Source organism: Lontra canadensis, unplaced genomic scaffold (genome assembly GCF_010015895.1).
Source record: "Lontra canadensis isolate GAN:19392208 unplaced genomic scaffold, GSC_riverotter_1.0 scaffold1, whole genome shotgun sequence".
In the NCBI taxonomy this organism is placed as follows: domain Eukaryota; kingdom Metazoa; phylum Chordata; class Mammalia; order Carnivora; family Mustelidae; genus Lontra; species Lontra canadensis.
The window spans coordinates 10,440,015-10,461,954 of NW_022630995.1; the positions used below are offsets into that span (position 1 = coordinate 10,440,015).

The 21,940-nt window shown below is 38.4% G+C and overlaps 1 protein-coding gene across 2 annotated transcripts in view; it reads right to left on the reverse strand.

Annotated features, from left to right (window-relative positions):
* Positions 1 to 21,940, reverse strand: part of SLC4A4 (solute carrier family 4 member 4) — a 266,399-nt gene that overhangs the window by 82,869 nt on the left and 161,590 nt on the right. For both annotated transcript variants that reach the window (XM_032843239.1, XM_032843305.1), the window contains exons 13-15: positions 20,891 to 21,065; positions 7,122 to 7,255; positions 917 to 1,188 (exon numbers count right to left, since the gene is read on the reverse strand). In XM_032843239.1, coding sequence (XP_032699130.1) covers positions 917 to 1,188; positions 7,122 to 7,255; positions 20,891 to 21,065 — 581 coding nt within the window. The remainder of the gene's footprint in view (positions 1 to 916; positions 1,189 to 7,121; positions 7,256 to 20,890; positions 21,066 to 21,940) is intronic.

A 21,940-nucleotide genomic window follows, 5' to 3' on the forward strand; every position in this document is an offset into this window, starting at 1 on the left:
CACAAATGTCTACCCCTCATTCTCCCAGAGCAAATATAAAACGACTTTTCCTGAAGTGAATCATTTCTCCCAAATGACTTCTATATTATAAACTGATGACAAATTACTCAAAAAAAATTTTTTTCAGAGAGCAAATTGAGCACTTTTTTTGGGAAAAAATCCTGATGCTGACTCAGGTTTGGCAAGATAGATATTAAAGTGCTAAGATGTGTAGAATCATATTCCTCATCCAGAACTTACTTTTTACTTTTATGTCTTTCCTAACTCTAGAATATAAATCTTCTGGGACAGCATAACATTCCTTCTTTTGTTTCTCTCATTTCTTCTTTTTCCTTTCTTATTTACATTGTCTGGCACAGATAAACTATAAGGCTCTACTTTGCCACTAGGTGACTCCGGTCTGAATTTCTTTTTTAATTTCATGCTTCAAATTATATAAAGTGAATGAGGATCTTGTTTCTTCTGTAAGCTTAAAATAATTTAGAGTTTACTTTAGGAAGAGATTTCTACAGTAATAAGGAAACAGCAAAATATGAGATAGAAGTTCAGAGGACTCGGTTGGTCTGGACCTTTGATCTGATAATATTTGTACTTGGTTCCGTCAACTTTCAGATAAGATTAAGAATAATATACACTATATGAAGACTAACATAATAAAAAAATGTGCATTACACTTCTTTGCAAATACTGCAGTTTGAGTTAATTGCAAAGTACTGGGCTAATTACATTCAGATTCCAGAGCTCCTGATTTCACCTTCCGATTGAATCATGGGGCCAAGGCACCTTGGGTAATGAGACTTCAAATTCAGCAGGATGGTTTCTCAGAGAAAACATCGTGTTGAAAGCGGGCACACATGGAGCCCACACCTTCCTCCCAACACAGGGGAAGCACAAACACCAAGCATGATGTCCTTACCTGGGTCAGGAGGCATACAGGCACAGGAAAACTGGGTATTGTAGCCCACTTTGAAGTTGGAGTTGATGGGGTAGTAGTCCGCTAGCTTGATCATCTTCTTGAAAGCATCGTAGATAAAAATGAAGCTAATCAGAGAAGAGAAGCCCTCTTCGGTGAAGCGAGTAAAGTATTGAACCAAGAAGCTGGCATCTGTGGCCACCAAAATGAGACACAAGAAGGCTGACCACAGGCCAATCCAAAGGCGAAACTCCAGGTAGTCAAAATTATGGTCCCTGGGAAGAAAGAAAGAAAGAAAGAAAGAAAGGAAGAAAGAAAGAAAGAAAATAAGAAAGAAAATCACACTGCTCCTCCCTGGAACACAAAGAATAATATAAAACTACCCAATAACTGCAGAATGATTGCTAAAAACACAAGACCACTTGTAGCCACTGATGGGAAGCTCAATCTTGATTTCATCCGGAAAATATTAAGGTTAAAGAGGTGGTCTAGTGATATCATCCAGCTACCATAAAGAAATAATCCCAGAAGTTTAAGAATGGCATATCAAAAGCAGTCCCAGCATTTATACATAAATAACAACTTTCTCATTCAAAAACTCTGGTCCCTGCCTTTATGGAGTTAATAAAAGAAACAATTTGAAAGTGTCACGTTGGTAGCCAGTACACACTCAATAAATGTTTGTGAGCTTAAGTAGTTAATGAAGACACTAAGCTAAATATGGTCTCTGTCCCCACATCATTGCAATCATTGAGGGAGACAAACTGATGAACGTAATCACACCATAAAACAGTACATGATATCTAAAGGTTCCACAGAGTGCCCCAGAGGAACAACTAATTCTGGCTGGAGGAGGACTAATGGAGATGCAGAAAAATCTCAAGGAATTTAAGGATAAATAGGATAAATGCACTGTGGTCAGATCAAGAAAGGCTGTCTTGCTGTGTTAGAGCCAGATCCACTGCTTCTCATGAACTTTGCCCACAGACATGATGTCCTCCTGCTAAAGTTGTGTGTAAAGCATCTTGTGACCACACTGTTTTTCTTCTGTTCCTCTCCCACAGCAGTCTTAGAATAGGCTGCATCCATCAGATGATGCCTTTTTTTTTTAAGGCCTTTCCGTTTCTTATAAGTAAATTAGTTCACATCTAGGGAAAGATGGGTCAAGTGTTGACATTCTACCATTTCATATTGATTCTTCTAAAATTATCTGAAGATTATAGTATTTCTTTCTCATCATTTCCAATGAAAAAGCAAATAGTAGTAGTCATATTTCTTCTATGAGAAAAAGGAATAAATGAAGGAATATGCATGCTTGAAGCTTAACAGACTTGCTTTTAAACAATGAGTTTCTGATGGTGACATTTTTTAATACTTTCCTAAAGGCATGGTATCAATGCCTTCACCACCACCAACCCAGGCTGGGCCACCAAGAAGTTGTTGCTTGATTAAAGTCCTTACTGATATCCATGTTTGCCCTGCTCAAAGCCATTTTCCACATCACAGCCAAAATGATCTTTATATATGTAAGTCAGATCCCCCCACATCCATTTAAAACCTTTTGGTGGCTTCACACTGCTCTTAAAATAAAATGTGGATTCTCTAAACTAACACAATGTTTGGCATACAGGTTTCCAGTGAGAACTTGCTGGATGGAATTAAGGCATAACTATGGTTTAGGACTTGAGACAGTTACTGACATGACCTATAAGCTATTACAGGGAGCCAGGAGGTCCTGAGAGAAAATTTTATAGAATATTAGAATTAAAAGGTCCTAAGATACTGAAATGGTTAATTTTATGTGTCAAGTTGGCTGGATCATACAGTACCCAGATACTTGGTCAAACATTATTCTTGGTGTCTCTGTAAGGGTGGTTTTGATGAAATTAACATTTAACTTGGTAGACTTTGAGTAAAGCAGATAGCTTTTCATACTGTGGATGAAACTCATCCATTTGGTTCTTCAACCAAATACAGAAAACTACCTGCCAACCTCAAGCAAGAAATTTTCTCCAGCCGATTGCCTTTGGGCTTTCTCCGGAACATGCCTCTTTCTGGTTCTATAGCAGACACCCTTTGAGCTTGAACTGGAACATCAACTCTCCTGGGTCTCCACCCTGCTGGCCCACCCTGCTGGACCTGCTGGTCTCTATGATTGTGTGAGCCAATTCCTTAACATTAAATCTCTTTATCATATTGGTACTGTTTCTCTGGAGAATATTAATACAGATGCCAATTAGCCAAATACGTCTCATTTTATAGATGAGGACACCACCAAGGCCAATGGAAGTTAAGCCATTTATCCAATGTCAAGGTTTTAATGGCAGAGCTGAGCCAGAAACCAAATTTCTGCCTTCCTGGATGACTCCTTTAAAAAATTACACCATCATTCCCTTACCTGGTGCGTATTTAGTATTTACGGTGGGCCTTAAGATCACTGCCCTTTGTATCCCTCTTTTCACCAAATCACATAAACTGGAAATACTACCAAAGCAGCAGACTATTAACACTTGGGTAGAGAGTTATCTCCTACAGGTTTCCTGGAATCTCTCTGAAGACATCTTTTGCATTCCCTTTCCATCTGGAACCCCACTGCTTAATCCTATGCATGTCTTTGTGAGATAAGTAGACTACAGAAAAGCTAAATTCTAGGAATTTGAGGTAATTTACATTATCACACAATGAATCAAGTCTCAGTCAGAGCTAAGAAACAGTTTCATCACTTCTGAGCCAACAAACTTTTTTCATAAAATAAAAATTTTGAACAATTACCTAGTTTTGCTTCCTTAACAAGATGACAGGACCATCTTAATTTATTTTAAGAATGCTAATGGTTGTTTACAGAATCTATGTTTACACGACAGGATGAGAAACAAATCCAATAGCTAGCTAATGGTTAGGAACACTCGGTTTGAGTACAAAGGGAAAAAAATGCATGTATACACTTCAATCTTAGGATCTAAACGATATACCAAAATAGGGGCTCTACAATACTTAAATACTCCCAGAGTAGCTCCATAAGAATAACCCAAATAAAATCACTAAAACCCATGGAACTTCATTATAAAAGTGATACGTTTACAGCAGCAAGAAGGAAGAGGAGTAAGACATGAGAAACTTTTTAGAACAAGTTGATCAACAGGAATGACTACAATAAAATGGCAATATTACATCCAATAAGCTTATCAGTCCCTTTAGTGCCAAGTTTAAATAGCAATTAAGTTATAAAAAGTAACAGGAAATGACAGTACAGACAAAAGGAACTATTGTGACTAAATGGGCTTACATCCTTATGATACCACAGTGTTCTTAGATATTTTGAGTTATAGTTTCTAAGGAGCATAAAACCAAGGTACAAATTGAAGAACTCATCTGAAGCATGCTACAGAAATTAATGTTTAGTCTCTGACAGATATAAACTCCCTAAACTACATGAATAAATCCAGTAATATAATAGAAGAAAATAATCATTTGAAGTCCTCTAAGTAAAATGTTCAAAGACTAGAAGGAAAAAATTATTGAATGACCAAATGACAATTACCCAAGTTAAACTCCAACTTTAATTATGAGGCTTGTACATAGCTTAGAACACAGGGTAAAACTTCTTTCAGATTCCTCACTCAAGAAAAAGAAAAGGTATCTAATTTTCCATTACTGGTTTATAAGGTGTAAAAACAGTGCAAAAGAGGCTTCAGAATTAGGAAAACAAAACTACAACTGGCATTTGGAAAGCTTGTCAGCTCATGCCTTCGTTTTGTTATTAATTTTAAAAGGTGAAAGCACATCTCTCATATTCCTTTATGATTCTCCAGTTTACAGGGCAAACATTAAAACCTGTATCCCATGTCAGGAGGAAACCAGTGAATCAGGTGGAATTTCATTCGAGTCCACTGAAACTACAAAACAAGGATTTACCCACTTCTCAAAAAATGGTAAAATATGTCGGGAAAAATCTGGGTAAGACAGACCAAACCAGTTTCTTTACCGAAGGACTTCTCAGGTCCTTTAGTAAGCTAAAGTGTAAGGTGAATTACTGAGAGGGAGATAAAATATACAGCATTTTCTGGATTTACTGGCTTTTTGTCCAAGGAACACCTACAATGGGATTAGAAATTGAGGAAATACACTTTGAGAAATAGTGATCTACACAAATAATCTGTATCTAGACACAATATTAGCACTGTTGTTGTAATATTGAGGCAAATGATACAGCATTGTGAATAAAATAATAAGGTTTGCCAAATAAGCACCACATGCTACTCAGTGATGAATTTAAAGCACAGTTTCTCGAATGTTTCTTGTTGCTTTACAACTGTTTTCAAATAAATCACTTGGAACTATGTTTACATTACCAATTATGATGAAACAGAAGGGAAAGTGAGAAAGGAACTTGCTTAGTGAAAGGAAATAATCTCTATCCTACAATTATCTAAAGTAAACTGGGATACAAACATTTTCTGTGTATTAAGGCTCTGATCACATTGCATCCAATAAATCTTTCTGCAAAGGTTGCACATGTTTGTTCCTGTTTATAGTACATGCTTGTTTCATCTTCCCACAAAAGCTTTCTTGTCTCACATAATGTTTTCTTAAACATATAAAAACGGTTTGACTTTCTATAAACTGACACGAACAGAATTCTTTCCAATGTCCTGAGAATTATGACGGAGGAGGGATCTGTCGTGGTGAGCCAAGAAAATTCACATTATTTAAAATTTAGAACTTTAAATTTCTTAAGATCCTTGCTGATGTCCTCAACCCAGCTTTCAAAACACAAATTTCAAATCCTCATTCCCTCCTCTGTCTTGGGATTGTTTTTGATAGCTCAGAGTACTAGCACTTAAGTCCATGAGGTATCATGTAGGTAATAAAATTTCCAATAACAAAATCTTAAAAATGTGTAACAATAGAAGAATACAGAAATTCCAACAAGGAATGCCAGCAAGTCATATGAAATGCTGCGATCTACCTAAAGGATTGAGATCTGCTGGGAAAGGCAATTCTCTCTGTGAGGTATCAAGTTCATTAGAAAGAGGCCAGAAGACCCAATTTGATTTTGAATCTATTTGTGTGCTAATGTGGTCACTTGGATAATTTTCTCCTTCTTAAATTGATCCATCAATTTCAAAAAGAAAAAGTGATAACACAATTGTCATGTCCAATAAGAGTGACTAGTGACTCTGTAAGAGGCAGAAAGTGAAGCAGGAGTTCAAATCCCAGCCCTACCTACAACAGATGATGGAGCCTTCAGCAATGCACTTACCTCTCCCTGCCTGCTTCCTCATCTATAAAACAGGGTACGGTCCGTCCCTCAGTACCGCTGCAGGACTCCAATGAGGGAGTACATCTAACACACTTAGGGTAATACTTGGTGCCTTGGTACATGATCAGAGCTCAACAAATGCTATTACTCAGCTGACTCTTGAAACGCATCTTTAGTTAAGCACACTGAGATGAAGGTTAGGAGCAGTGGATCACTGGAGCAGCTAGTTTCTTTCATTAATGAGTCACAGGACCTTGAACAAGACATTGCATTTCTCTAGTGTGAGTCAGGATCATGGCAAGAAACAGAGGGCATTCTCCAATGGGTTTGTGAAGAAAACGTAATAAATTGGCTATTTACAGAGCTGTCAGTAATGGAGAATGGCATGGTGCTCAGGGACTAGCAACATCGGGGGGCCATTTTTACCTCCTGGCTTGGAAAGGTCAGGGAAGGACTGGAGTCACCCGACGCTGGAGAGGCCTAGAAGCAGCTCTGAGGAGGCACCTTACAGGGGTGATACTCAGGGGAGAAGGCCCTGCCAGACAGCAGTGTTAACCAGGGATAGGGAAGTGCAGGGAGGTAGATGCACACCCTGACTTCTCCCCATCCCTGTCCTACGGATGCACTACCAAGCCCAAGACGAAGCCAGCAGGAAAAGGAGCCTTAGTGCTGCAGTCCACACTGGGGTCAGCCCCTGAGGCACAAAGCAAGACTAGAAGGGCAGAGAATGATGATGAGGGCAAACGGAAAGGACATCACATGGACCTCAGCTGGATAGAATGTAAAATGAGCGTTGGAATACCCCATCTTCAAAGGCCTTTCAACCTCCACATCTTAAAATTCCCACATTCTAATCGACCTAATTATGATTCTATGCTCAACCTAGACGATGAATGCTCTACAATTAAACAGTCCTAATTTATCATTAGATATGTATATACATACTTGCTGAAATTAAATAGAAGCCTCTCGAAAACTAGAACAGGCCCCGTGCTGCTCAAAATCGTGAGGGGCTGACCAGCGAACAGGCAAAAGATGGCTCCAGAGACAGCCGTGCCCAGGAAGCTCTCCAACACACCCTAATGGAAAGAAAATAAAGCTGTTAAAAGAAACGTCTTTTTTCTTCCCATGCGTGATGTCACTAGGGAAATTAAGCACATGAACATGCTATTACAAGGGCCATAGCAAACGTAGCAAATAGACGTGAAGAAATAGATTCTTCCCAGTATGAACATCCCCATTTATTTCACCATACGATTTAGTTACCCCTCCCTACTCCAAGGGCCGCTGACCTGCTCCAAAGAACTGTGGTGATGATACTGACTGGTGGCTGACTACAGAAAGCAAAAGGGGACTCTGATCCACTCTAAAACTGCTACCTGAAGCTTCTACATGTAAAAGCACACTGTGCAACACCACCACGTGGGCAGGAGCAATTCAGTACTTCCGGGGGTGTTTTTCTCTCTGTGGTTACCTTCAGTCTTTGTTTCAGCCAGATTTTACCTTGCACATAGCAGGTACTTATAAGTAGTTACATCTTTTAAAAGATTTTATTTATTTATTTGGCAGAGCCAGAGAGAGATCACAAGTAGACAGAGAGGCAGGCTGAGGGAGAGATGGAAGGAGCTTCCCTACTGAGCAGGGAGCCTGATGCGGAGCTCAATTCCTGGACCCTGGGATCATAACCTGAGCTAAAGGCAGAGGCTCAACCCACTGAGCCACCCAGATGTCCCAAGTACTTACATTTTATACCCAAAAGCTATTTTTTCTAAAGGAAAGATTAGAGAGGGGAGCAACAGGGGCAAAAAAAAAAAAAAAAAAAAAAAATATATATATATATATATATATATATACATATATATATATATATATATATAAAATTACCTATTCCTTGTCCAATGTAAACTTATAGAAGAGCTTTAATTCATTTTAGAGGAAATACATGGGTAGGGATACAAATAACTAAATCTTTGTGGCCATACCTCCCTGTAGTTATCCCTCTGGAAACTCAACCCATTGTTTTCCTTTAGCCAAACAAGAACAAGGAAACATGAACCATGAAGCATCACTGAATTAAAAGATTATCCTGTCATCTTATTGTAAGTTATTACTTAATCATGTCATTTGGGACCAATGCCTCAGATGACAACAAACTAGCTCAAATCCTCTACTTTTCATCAGTTCAATTTTAGTTAAAAAAGCACATGTTTATTTGTGAGAGGATCCTTTTCCAAACTTGAAATAGTATTCTATCAAGGGATGACTTTTTAAATATAAAAAGATGACAGAGTCCCTTTATTCATACATAAGGGTATACATTTAAACCATAAAACTTGTAAGATAAACATTTTTCAAATGAGTAAATATTCTATAGCTTTAAAGGACACAAATATATATATATATATATATATATGTAATGGTAGGTTAATTTATATAATAGAGCCAAATTATGTGATCTCTATATGTGTATACTAAAACAAAATGGTGCCAGGAATATATTCCTCTCCAACTGAACAATAAGTTACCTGTTCATAGAAATATGATTTATGTTTACATAAAACAAGTCATCTCTTAATCTAAACCACCCTCTGTTTGGAGCAGAATGGATTTCTGGGTAATCTGAGACACCACTCAGTTATTCCCTGCCCCCGCCCCACCAAAGAGTTAACCTGTCAGTCTACATCCACTCTCCACAGCCCCGAAAGTTCTCCAGCAACTTTTACTCACTTATCATAAAATATAATGAAATGATTACACAGTCATTGTTTTTAAAATCAAATTACAGTTACGGAATAAATAAGTCACGGAAATAAAAGGCACAGCATAGGAAATATACTCAATGATACCGTAACAGCATCGTATTTTGACCGATGGTAGCTACAAATTGTGGTGAACACAGCATAACATATAAAGAAGTTGAATCACTGTGTTCTCTCTACACCTGAAACTAACATAACACTGTATGTTGGCCAAATTCAAATTTTAAAAATGTTTAAGTAAAAAAAGTTTAAATATCAAACTGGAAAAAAAAATCCACTTACAGAACTTAAATACACTAAGTGCTAGACCTACTTAAAAGCCATCCTAAGAGACGCTTATTACGATGATTACTCAAAATATTTTTTTCCCACTGCTTCAGAACCAGCAAATCCTCTTTAAAATGGCACTGGCAATGGCACACCCTCCTCTTTGAAGGGTAGAGTTCAATTCAGAAAGCAGGTAAGAATCCTTTAGAACAGCACTAGATCATAATAATGGGGTTGAGGTGTGGAAAGGACAAAAAAAAAAAAAGGTTGGCAAATAAGACTGGCTTCTCACACTGTGAGCACCCACATTCTGAAATACTTCAGAACCATTTCTAAGAAGTCTAGGCTAAAAGCCTGGCAGGAGGACATCCAGTTTCCATGGATGTGAGCTCCACGGCATGACTGAAGAATGCCGTCTCATTACTTTACAGCCATGCCATACATAATCAGGGGATCCACCTCGTTCTTCTTCAGAAGGACAGAATGAAGAATAACAAGCAAGGCTGGCAGAACCAGGTCTCATTTATGCAGAGAAGAGACTCCCTTGTGCCCAACAAACAGTTCTGATCGCTTACCCGTGAAGACATTGAGATTCAGAAGAGTTAAATGGTATGAACAAATCCATATTCAGTGTGGCACAACAAGTGTATGGAGTATGGGTACCTACTCAACCACAACCCCACCCACATTAAGGCTAGAAAGTGTATCCACAGCAAGGCTAAAAGGTGTGTCCTCCGCTGGGATTTTCAAGGACATGCAGCGTTTCACCTTCTGTGTATTCACACTGAGGGTTTTTTTTTTAATGTCTTTTAATTTTTCTTTCTCCTAACTTACTTTAGCATGCGTAACATGAAAGGGTAGGAGTGGAATGTTCCATGTGGCAGGACAAGCCATATTCTGGGCATAGAGGACAGGCAAAGTGACTGCATCATTCTTTATCAAGCACGGGAAAGTACCTATTTCCCATGGCTACTGCAGGATCAAAACACAGTACAACCTGGGTGTAAGAAGAACATGAAGGAAGAAAGAAGAAAGGCGAGATTCAGAATTCTCTACTTGGAAAAAAAAAAAAGAATTCTCTACTTGATTTGACATTGCTATTAATCTCTCTGAGGGCAAGCACAGGGTCTTCGGGGGCCTTCCTATTTTTCTTCCTCCTATGAGGCTTTGCACTATCCTCCCATGTGCTCTGTAAGCATGAAGGAAATCTCAAAGGAATTGAAGAAGAAATACGCAAATCACACCCTAGGTTCCACTTAACCGAAGGTCAACAGCCGTTGTTGCTCACTCAGTAAAGATAACAATGAATTTCTTCCAAAAAATGGCTTTGATTTATGGAAACCATGTGACTGTTAAAAGGCAGATTATTTTTCTTTCAGTACTTGATCCTTTGGTAAGTGCTACAGTTTCCATTCTGTTGCTGACAATTTTGAAACAGAGACAGGTGATTTATTATATACACTGCACTGGAAACTTGCTTAAACTTAGAGATACTTGCAGCATTTCTGAGAAAAGAACTATTTTCACCACGTTTTGATATGTTACTCTTGATAATACAGAAATTTTAAAAATAATCTCAGGCACTGAATAACTCGAGTTCAACTCACTAGAATTTGAAGCAATTTAGAAGGTGAACTATCAGAAACCCCTTTTCTGATTTATTATATTCAGGGTTCATGAAGATAAAAAAAGGAAAATAATATGTGGGTGTGTGTATTTTTAATTGCTGCAACTCATAGAGACACTTTTAACCTTGATTTCTCCCTGCCTCTATTATTTTTCATTCAGTTCACGAGACTGCGTGTGGCTGAGCTCTCAGGTGTGGCGGAATCAGGCAGCACAAAGTGTCCCAGCTCCATTTTGCTTAGGCTTTCATCTCCTTCTATTTCTGATCAAGAATCCCCCGCCACTGAGGAGCAGAATGAGCAAAGAACCAGCAGTCAGGAAATCTAGAGTCTAGACTTTGTTCTGTCACCAAAGAGCTGGTGATCTTGGAATATCACTTAAAGTTTGTCGATTCTAGTTTCTTCATGTAGGAAACATGGGGTTGATGCAGTTTAACAAGGGACTCTGAAGTCAAAAAACATCTCAAAGTGAGACTAGGCTCTACCATTTACTCAATCAATGACTTTAAGATGTAACAGTTATTATACATATTAGATAATACATGTAAAATGTTTAGCATAGTCTTTAATATATAATACATTTTTTATGAACAGTAACACAAACATAAGGTATTTGTTTAGATAGAAGAGAGAAAGCTGATTTCCAACATCTGCTCAAGGTGGCTCGGCATAAACAGAACATCCTGGATTCGAGGATATCTGAATTAAATCCCAGGTCTACCAGTCACCAACCTCTCCACATCCTAATTCTCTCTTCTGTAAATCAATTGCTATTTCACAGGAAAATTATGTGGACTAAGAAAGACAATCATACATAAAGAGCTAAGAATAGAGATACAATAAAACATGGGTTTTCTTTCCTTCTCTAATTCTCATCCCCTTCTTTTCCCAGCCTGCCTCTATTATTCCTCTTTTCATCAAAAGAGGGAAAAGATGGAGAAAGTCAAAAGGAGTGACATGAAAAGAAAAAAATGAAGACTAGTCCTCAGAAGAAATAGGGGGGACCTCTTTAAATCTTCAATATTTCCCCAAACAAATCCTAAATCAACAGAAGCCTTCAGGAACAACACTACAGCCATTGAAAGTTGCTTCTTTTCATTCCTTATGTTACTAAACACATGGAATCAGCTATAATAAGACAGAATAGTTTGTTTTACTTTACAGCCATAAAGTCAAAACCCACATCCCAAACAATTTATGAACATCTTTCTGCTTCTATCAGGATTTGAAGTTAAACCAAAGATGGTCCCTATTTTACAAAACAGCCAAGAAAATCAGCACAAGTCCATGATAGAAAAATCAAGCATAAAAGAAGTCGGACCGTAAGAACAAGATTCTTAAAAACAAAACAAAACAAAATTCAACCCTAATTGGTAACACCAACATTTTAGGTCTTGGAGCCACCAGTGATCAGGGACCCAAGGCCACCATGCCTGTCAGCACCAATGTCCAACAAGCACATTCAAAAGATGATGAAAGATTAAAAATTTAAAAAAAATATGCTGTCAACTTTGACTTTACTGCAATTCAGTATCTTCACAGAACACTAAAGAATGACCCTTCTTGTTTTATGTCCTTTTCATTAAGGAATTCATTATTTAGAATAATCATCACAACCATTTAGGGAGTGTGGACAGCAATAACAGGAGACAAGCAGCACAACTGCCTAAGCAAACAAAACGTTTTCTATGTCTTTGACAATTTTCAACCAAGTAAAACTTGGAAAATAAAATATTTTGGTGGCAGGAAATGATAAAGTATTCACTGACTTAATTGTAATATTTCAAGCTTCTCAAAAGAAACTCAACTGTTTCTAACCATAAAAAGAGACTTCAGCCCGTGTTTGTGGTAATTTATACAAATTGTGTAGAATGTTGAATAATAAAAGTAAATATCTCTAGCTCCGTCTTTGAATCTGAAAGTTAGCCAAAAAAAAAAAAAAAAAAGACACAGGGCTGTCTGGGTGGCTCAGTGGGTTAAAGCCTCTGCCTTTGGCTCAGGTCATGATCCCAGGGTCCTGGGATGGAGCCCCGCATCGGGCTCTCTGCTCCGCAGTGAGCCTGCTTCCTCCTCTCTCTGCCTACCTCTCTGCCTACTTCTGATCTCTGTCTGCCAAATAAATAAATAAAATCTTTAAAAAAAAAAAAAACACAAAAAATGACGCAGCCTAATGCCATTTAGACATAGCCACTGGAAATAGGCAGGGAGACCTGAATTATCTGTAGGAGTTCTGATGGCAGGTCCCCAGCGGAAAGCCAAGCCACATGATTAGAAGTAAGGTGAAGAAATAATGCAAGTCTCTAAATCAAATTTGGGTCACATGACAATTAGCTGGGAAGCTTTTTTTTTTTTTTTTTAAAGAAAAAAACCCAAATACTGATTTTTTACCTGTACCTTGAACAATTAAGTCAAGATCTCTGAAGATCTGGCCTGGGGAATCAGAATTTTTTTTTTAAAGTTCCCCAGGTGATTCTCATATGGCTCAAATTTGAGGTACACCCATTCAAAAAATCTCCCTTCCTCTTTCCAAATCAGAACCACCTGCTAGCATTTGTTAAGGTCCAGTTACACAGACCATTCATCTACACTGGGGAAGAAGACTGGAGAGCCAGCCTTCATTGTTTATTTCACCTGTGTAGCTATAGCCTATAAATCAGTGATCTCTGTCCTGACAGATCACAGCTGTCAAACCCTTATTGTCATCTATTCTGCCTAAAAGTGCTTTGTCGTCATAAACAGGATTTCTCTTTACACTGCCCAGCAAGAACTGAAGAAAGAGGTAAGACTGAAAGACAAATTAGCTCCCTGCTTGAAGAAAAGTGTGTGCCAAAACCTTCACCAAAGAGCCACAACTCCAAGTCTGATAGAATGGATGGGCAAGATGGGGAGGCTCTGTGATATTTTTTTGTTTGAAGAGCTATGATTATGTGCCTGGATCATCTGAAGTGCCCAAACATCAAATGCTAGGATAACCTTACACACAAAAATCAATTCCAGATGGATAAAAAATTTAAATGAAAACATAAAAGTACTAAGATATGTGGGTAAATATTTTTCTAATCTTGGAGCAGGAAAGCCTCTCTAAGTATATAACAAAAATAAAAAGCTATAAAAGATTGAAGAATTTGACTACACAAAAATTAATATCTGTATAGTGAAAGAAATCATAAATAAGTGAAAAGACACAGGATAGATCTGGGAAAAATATATTTGTCATATTTCTGATAAGAAAAGAGAAAATATATTATTACACAGAGTTCTTATGAGCCAATGAGGAAAAAACCAAATGCCTAAAAGGACAATATTCAAAGGACACAAATACAAACAAGTATATTAACAATTGACAAACAAGTCAAGAAAAATGCAGAAGGATATTCACCCTCACTAAAAGTCAAAGAAATTTGAAATGACTGTGAATGAGCTATCATTCTCAACCCACTGAATGGCAAAAATGAGAAGAGGGGACAAAATCTTGTTTTCGCAAGAGTGTATATAAGTGGGCACTCTTGTCCATTATTGGTAGAAGTATAAACCAGTATCACCTTCTGTGAGTATAACTTAAAACAAATATAAAAAAATAAAATAAGCCTATCCTGCAAACATTCTGCTAGGGATTTTACTCTAAGGAGAAAATTACAAAGAATGAAAATACAGTTAAACACCAAAGTTTGTTTATAAATGAGAAAATCTGGGAAAACTGAAAATGTACTAATAGGGGATTTATTAGGTAAATTATAGGACATGCATCATCATGTGAATAAAGAGCTGCAGTCTTAAAGATAATGCTCAAGATGCACACTGACATGGAAGAACTTCCATGAAAAACTAGTCACGTTATGAAACAGCAGGTATATGATCTCATTTATATACACTCTTTCTTACACATCAATCTACCTGTTTACACATGCATCGCAAGATATACAAAAGATGTTCACGAAAATGTTAATAATGGTTATTTCTGAGTGATGAGTTTAAGGGCAAAACTACTTTTTATTGTAGTTTTTCTGCATTGTTTGAATTTTTTACAACACATAATTGTATCTCATTAAAAATAAAGGTATTTCAAAATAATTTCAAGACAAACACGAGGTAGTTTTAGAAGGTCACAACATTTGGGATCACCACCCTGCCCAAATCACTATCCTCTTCTAATCACCAAGAAAACAGAGTTGACAAAGGTCTTTCAGTTGAAAATCCAACCAAATATGTTCTGGTAAGTGAAAAATTTGGTTACATTTGCCTTAACCTTAATCAAACAGGCTTAATTCAGAACTTGTACATGAAGTGAAGTAAATTCTTTAGCTAAGTTCCTTCCTGGGAGAAGGAATAGCCAGCATACACATTGGAGGCAAGAAATCAATGGGAGTCCCTTACTTTGTCAGTAATACACATTTATATTTTTTAAAGACTGTATTTATTTATTGGAGAGGGAGAGAGAGCACAAGCAGAGGGAGTGGCAGGCAGAGGGAGAAGGAGGGACAGACTACCTGCTGAGCAAGGAGCCTGATGTGGGTGGGGCCCATCCCAGGGCCATGGGATCATGACCTGATCCAAAGGCAGATGCCTAACCAACTGAGCCACCCAGGAACTCCAATACACACTTGTTTTGACTACCCAAACAACTCACCTATATCATTTCAACAGACTATCTCTCCCTAACTTTTTAAAAACTCTCCTATGTTTCTGAAAGACTATTTCAGGCAGATTAACATATCACCTTCCATTTCCACCTCAAGAAAGAAATGCATTTTGGTGCCCAAGTGCAACATTTAGGGAAGCTGAAATTCCTATACTTTCCTCACTATAATGAAGCAATTGCTATTATAAAGTACACATGATAAACTTCATAAAGAAGTGTCTATCTTACAGAAGAATATCTATATGAAGAAGAAATGATACATTTCCAACCTCAGCAGATTGATTAAATATTCTCAGCACAGCAGTATGTTAAAATAAAGCTTTAAATTTGGAGATGCCAGCTATAAATGTTCCTTATTATGAGACAAATTTCCTTAAAATGTGCTCTGTTAGGCTCCATAAATATCACAAAATTCACAGAATTCTAAAAATCTTACTATATCCTTTTGCTAAAAGGTTTGTGAAAATAGGATTATATTTACTCTGGGGAAAGAAATTAAAATTACTTTCTTCACTCTAGACTATACTCAGTCATTCACAATCAACAATGTGGATTTGAGCTAAAAGATTTTTTTTCTGTGTTCCATAAAGCTAAAAACAACTTTAAAAAACACAAAGACTTGCCACAGAGTATCAAAAAGTGTTCGCTGTATGGGTAACTTGCCCATAGACTAAGCTATCCATAAATATTTGTTAAATCAATGTTTAACAATTTAATCACACGTATCTCAATGAATAGAACAGTAAGCCCGCTTGGCAACCAAGAATATCAATGCAGTGCCGTGAGTTGGATGCATGGTCACATAGCTGAGTTCTGGAAAGGACACGCTTCTAGGATGGTGAGGCTGAAAACCCTTTGTTTACTTCAGAGCACTGCAAGGGGACCAGAGCATTATTACAGTGGGATGGACTGAGAAGGATAATAAGAGCGTTGCATGTTTCCTGGACCTCAGAAACCACATGCTCTAGTCCTTTGTTGTTGAACCACAGGAACAGGAAATAGGCACAAGCCAGGGCTGGATCCTAGATAAATCTAAAGGCCAACTCTTGGCCAAGTGGTTCAGTCAACCCAGAGGCCCAAGCTAAACTTTCCTGTCTATACCTAAGGAATCGATGAACACACCCTCTGAAAGCCTTAGAGTCCTCTCAGAGCAGCCTGATGGGTCCAATGAGTGTGCCAAGTTGGGAAATTTGTAGTCATCTAGGAGGCCATTATCAGTTGATTATAATGGAAGCCCCTGTAGCTTCGACAGTTCCATTTCAACTCGGGTCCATGGGAAATGATCCATATGGCTCCCAAGATCTGCTTCTAATGATGTGAAAATAGACACACAAGTGTGTATGTGGGAATACTAAACATACATCTATTTTATTACTATTAATATTCGTTATAGTTAATATTACATATATAGATTTCAGCTCTGAAAGAAATGCTTTAATGTAAATTTCTGTCTTCGAGCAGGCAAGACCTCCTGCACAGAAGCTGGCAGAAGAGTTGCTTAAACAACAACAGTGCAGTGACTCATCTGTGTTTTCACAACATGTTTGCACCAGCACCCATGTCTATTTGTAGCCTGACAATAAAGGCCCTATTTGTGAACCATCTCTGAGCTGTCTGCCTTTAAAGGCAAGGATACTATTCTCGGTTGACTCATTTGAGCTACTTGGGCTTTTCAGAATAACCCTCTGCCACATTATAAAGGCATGAGATATAACTGAAGATTACTTCAGGCTATGCCAATGTTCTGCTTAGTCTTGATCTAGTGTTTCAAAAAGCAAATAGACCAAGGGGACTTTACCCCCTAAATAAGCCAACTACATTCCACTACTGGTACCTCTTGGGAACACAGAAAAAGAATGCCTTATCAACACCCTCGACTGTAAACACCATCAGAATAGGGATTCTTATCTATTTTGATCACTTATCTGTATCCCCAGCACTTAAAAGAGTGTCTGTCACACAGTAGAGACTCAATAAATATTTGCAAAGGAATAAATCAGCCTCTGCCATGCACCTGGGAAATGATCTGAGACTTAGCACCAAATCCATACAATATTTTGTTGTCCTGATGCCACGTCAAGATTTCTCCTGCTAGAGCATCAGAACTTCTGTATACTCAAGGACATGCTCTTTCAGTACTGAGATGCTTTCCAACACATTAAGTCACCTTACTCTCTAGTCCCTAAAATAGATAAAACCAATAAAAATCTCAATCTGAGTCATCTACCAGTGCAAGCAAATCTAGAACAATGACTACAGGTAAAATGTTTCCTATTAAAGTACTGGGATATGTAAAATCACTGTAAAATGACTGAGTTGGGGAGGGGAAGTGTGGCACCCTAGCTAGTCAGTTCCAGTTATACAGATCATTTTAGATCTATAAATCCAGGGCTTGGCTCGATACACCTTCACTAATAGTACTAGTTTCCCCAAAAGAAAGAGATTATAGACTATTCAGTTCAACAAATATATATTAACAATCATTAATGTCTTATCCTTCTTTTTCAGTGTTTCTGCCACCCACCGTGACTTCTACAAGTACCAAATTGCAGTACTTGCCCAATACATTCTTCAAAGAAAAAGACAGGAACTGAGAGAAAAATAGACACTTCAATATTTCCAAAGACCTAAAACACTGAGTTCACAGTTTCAGTGAAATTATCAATAGGGGTTACAAAATCTATCATTAAAATAAGCAGAATATGTCTGGCAAATATCCTCCTAGGTTAGAAGCTGATTCACTGAATTAATTTATATATGGGAATATGAAACATACATGTATTTTATTATAATTAATATTCATTATAATTAATATTACATATATAGGAGTGACTCCTAGGAGTGACACCCAGCAAATGGTCCTTTTTGCAGACAACCTAGCATTCTGATGTGCTGAAAGCATTTATGTTTCTCCTAAAGGCTGCAGAACTCAGAAAACTGCTTACTCTACCAGCAAGGCCCTTCCCATGACATGAGGAGATACCCACAATAACTGCATATATTATACAACAGAATCCTTTACTTTCTCCCAAACTTGCACATATGGAAATTAATTCACCTCGGAGAGATCAACAATAGACTTTAACAGATTTCTTCCTCATCTCAGATGCGGTGTTTTAAAGCTACGTCTTATGAAGCTGGAAAGGGGTTCAATTCAGTTTAAAAAGCCAATACATTAACATATAGGAAGTGTTGTAATTTCTCCATCTCTATGAAAAGAACATTCACAGAAAGCTACATGTTGAAAAATTATCTGCACAAGAAAGTCTCCATCTATTCTGAAAGACGGAAAGAACTTAGCTTGCCACTCTCTCAAAATCACAGCTTTCTTTCATTTTCCTAACGTGGCTGCCTGTCTTACGTTCTTCGTGCTGGCCTCATGGTGCTCCCCCAGTCTCTCTTCTCCACTTGTTTTCTTGAATAATCTGATTTAGTTATCATTATGCTATCACTTGGAGGAAGAAAACTGCACAATCTGGATATAGAGCAGACTTAAAAAATACTATCACTGACATCACTGTTACAGTTTAATTTATTCATTCTTATCTTATGAATAAGGGGAAAGACACCCCATCAGTAAATTTCATCTTTTTGTCCTACCACATTTGGTTTCTATTCCCCACACGGCAGGTCTCTCCTGGGGACATAACACATAAGCGTTTCCTGGCCAGTGCAATGTTATTTTTTAAATGTTATTTAGCTCCAAATATTTAAAGATCACTAGATTTCACATAACAAGACTTGAGTTTTCAGCCTCTTTTTGAAAATCAGAAAGTGAAATCATACTGAGCACATATTCACATGAAAACAAGCAAAGCTGAGAGGCCACTGGCCCCTTCCAACAGGGCATGAGCTCTCAAGGGTCACCACATTCCCAGTTATGAGAAAGCCAAGCTAGCCACGTGGAAAAGTCATGGTCAGAGTCCTTAGTCCCCAGCTTTTCCAGACATCCCAATCTAGGCACCAGACCTGTGACTAAGAAGCCTTTGGGTGACTCCAACCCCAGCTGCTGCCGCACTACAAATGTGTGAGGCCAAAGAGGGAGCCACCCCAGATGAGTCCACCAACCAACCCCGGAAACCTGAGAGAAGCATAAAGTGGCTGTTTCAAGCCTCTAGGTTTTGGGTCTATGTGCTATGTGATAGCAGATAAGGGTTAAGAGATAAAAACGCTCTTCACTGACTAAATACAATGGTTTAAAGTGACTTCCCCCTTGTCACTTGGGCCAACATAGATGTCCTATGTCCTCTCCATCACGTTTTTGTGTTTCGGCAGAATCTAAAGCACGAAGATGTACAGAAAAGAAAACAAAGGTAGAAGAAAAGCAATCTTTTGGAATCAGCTGTATTTTTTTTTTCTTTAATAAGCTGGCTGGCAACACTGATGAATGTCACAAGGGTTAATCAATAATAAGCTCGAGTAGAAGGACCGGGTTTGGAAAGTGCTTGAATCTGCTTCTTTTCATAAGAATATCAGCTTCAGGAGCACCTGGGTGGTTCAGTCAGTGAAGTGACTGACTCTTGGTTTAGGCTCAGGTCATGATCTCATGGGTCCTGGGGCTCCACGCTGGACAGGAAATCCGCTTGAAAACTCTCTACCCCTCCCCCACACATGCTTGCTCAAATATTCAAGCCCTCTCCTCTCTCTCTCAAATAGACCTTAGAAAAACAAAATACCAGCTTCACTCACTACTCCGTATTCAGCACCTAGCACAACGCTTATTTTTTTCTTAGCTTTGTACGTATTTTTCTGATTCATAGAGGGCATCCAATATATCTTTTCTACCACAAAAACTTTAGCTGTTACTGACACAAAAGGAAGGCAAATGGCACCCGCAGAGTAACCAACAAACTGTGCTTTGTACAAATTAAGTCAAGCCAGGGTCTTCACAGCTTAATGGCAGGCAGATTCAAGAACAGGAGAAAGGACTCTTAACTTCCATTCCTTAAAGCTGAGTTCTACTGATAGATATGCAAATTAGTCCTCAAGCAAATCACTCAATTTTTTGATGACTGTTTGCTCATGTGTAAAATGAAGCTAATCACACATTCCCAGAGAGAGTGTGTTCATCAAGTTCAACAGAATATGGTCTGTGAGCTCAAGGTAGTAGGAGATCTAAACCTGGTGCCCTGCACAAAATTAAAGCAGCTGAGATGCTTCTGCCCAAACAGAATTGTATATCCTCATTTCCTTTCCTTCTTCTCCCCACTTGTGACTCAAGCCAGATTTCATCGAGCTATTTTTGTAATTACTAAAATGCTGGAAATATAGCAGCAGGCCAGAAGCAAAGTAAAATGCAGCATCCAGCAAAAGAAAGAAAATCACGCTGAGTAACTGAAAGGCCATCTGCTTCTCGCTGAGCTGGAGGGGTGAGGAAGGCAATCTGGGCTGTACTATTTGTGTCTTCCCCCAAACCAAACCCACCTGCATGTTGTCAGTGGCATCCCCAAGCAGTCCTCCAAAAGTGATAGCATTAGTTACAGTTGCCAGATAAATGAAGAGAATTGCTGAAAGCGCCTGAATATTTAAAGCATCATAAAAATCACTGGCGAAAAATGGTGCTTTCCTCTTTATGTCCTTAATTAGTCCACCACAGAACCTGGGCAGGGAGAAAGCAAACATGTGACAATGTAAAACAAATTGCCATCAAATTAACCCAGAGATAACTTATGAAGCCACAAAGAATTTGAATTCAAAGTGTTTGAATCAACAAGCTCTACTTAACCACTTCAGGGAAAACCAGAAAACTGTAGAATACATTTTCTTCTATCTGCCTCTATTGTGGTCACTAAATTGGGTGTCACATTCCCTAAAAAACAGACAGTTGGTTTTTAGACGAGAGTGAATTGTGTAGATAAATTAAAATTTTTCACTGTTTGAAGAGAAACATCCAAACGTGTGAGCACAGCATGTAAGGCCCTTTATAATCTTGCCATAGTTTCCTTTCCGGCCCCATTCATCCTTCCACAAGTGTTTACTGAGCACCTCCGATATGCCCAGCCCGACTCTGGGTGCTGGAGACGCACCAGGGAACGACAGAACACAAACATCTGCCCGCAGGGATTTTGATTTCTAGATGGTGGACAGACAACAGAAGTCAAATTCATGGTGCTAAAAATCAAGGTAAAAATTAAGTGGGGAAGACGGTCATGAAGTGCTAGAGAAGCAATGGCTGAAATATTAGAGTGGTCAGAACGGACCTCCAAGTGGGGGACTTTGGGATAAGGTCCCAGAGGAATGAAGGGAGGAAGCCAGGCCAGTATAAGGAGGAAGAGCACATGACACATGAATAGGTCAGCTGCCTTATTTGGGCATCAGTCCACCTATCCTCCCAACCAAACCTCAAATCTCAGCTTTCCCCATGACCTGCCTGCTGTCTAGGAGGCCCACCCTCCTAATTCAGCAGCTCTCTGAAGTCCTGATCCTCCACTTAGAGTTCAGATTTCCACCGCAGGCTATCATACTTTATCAGGA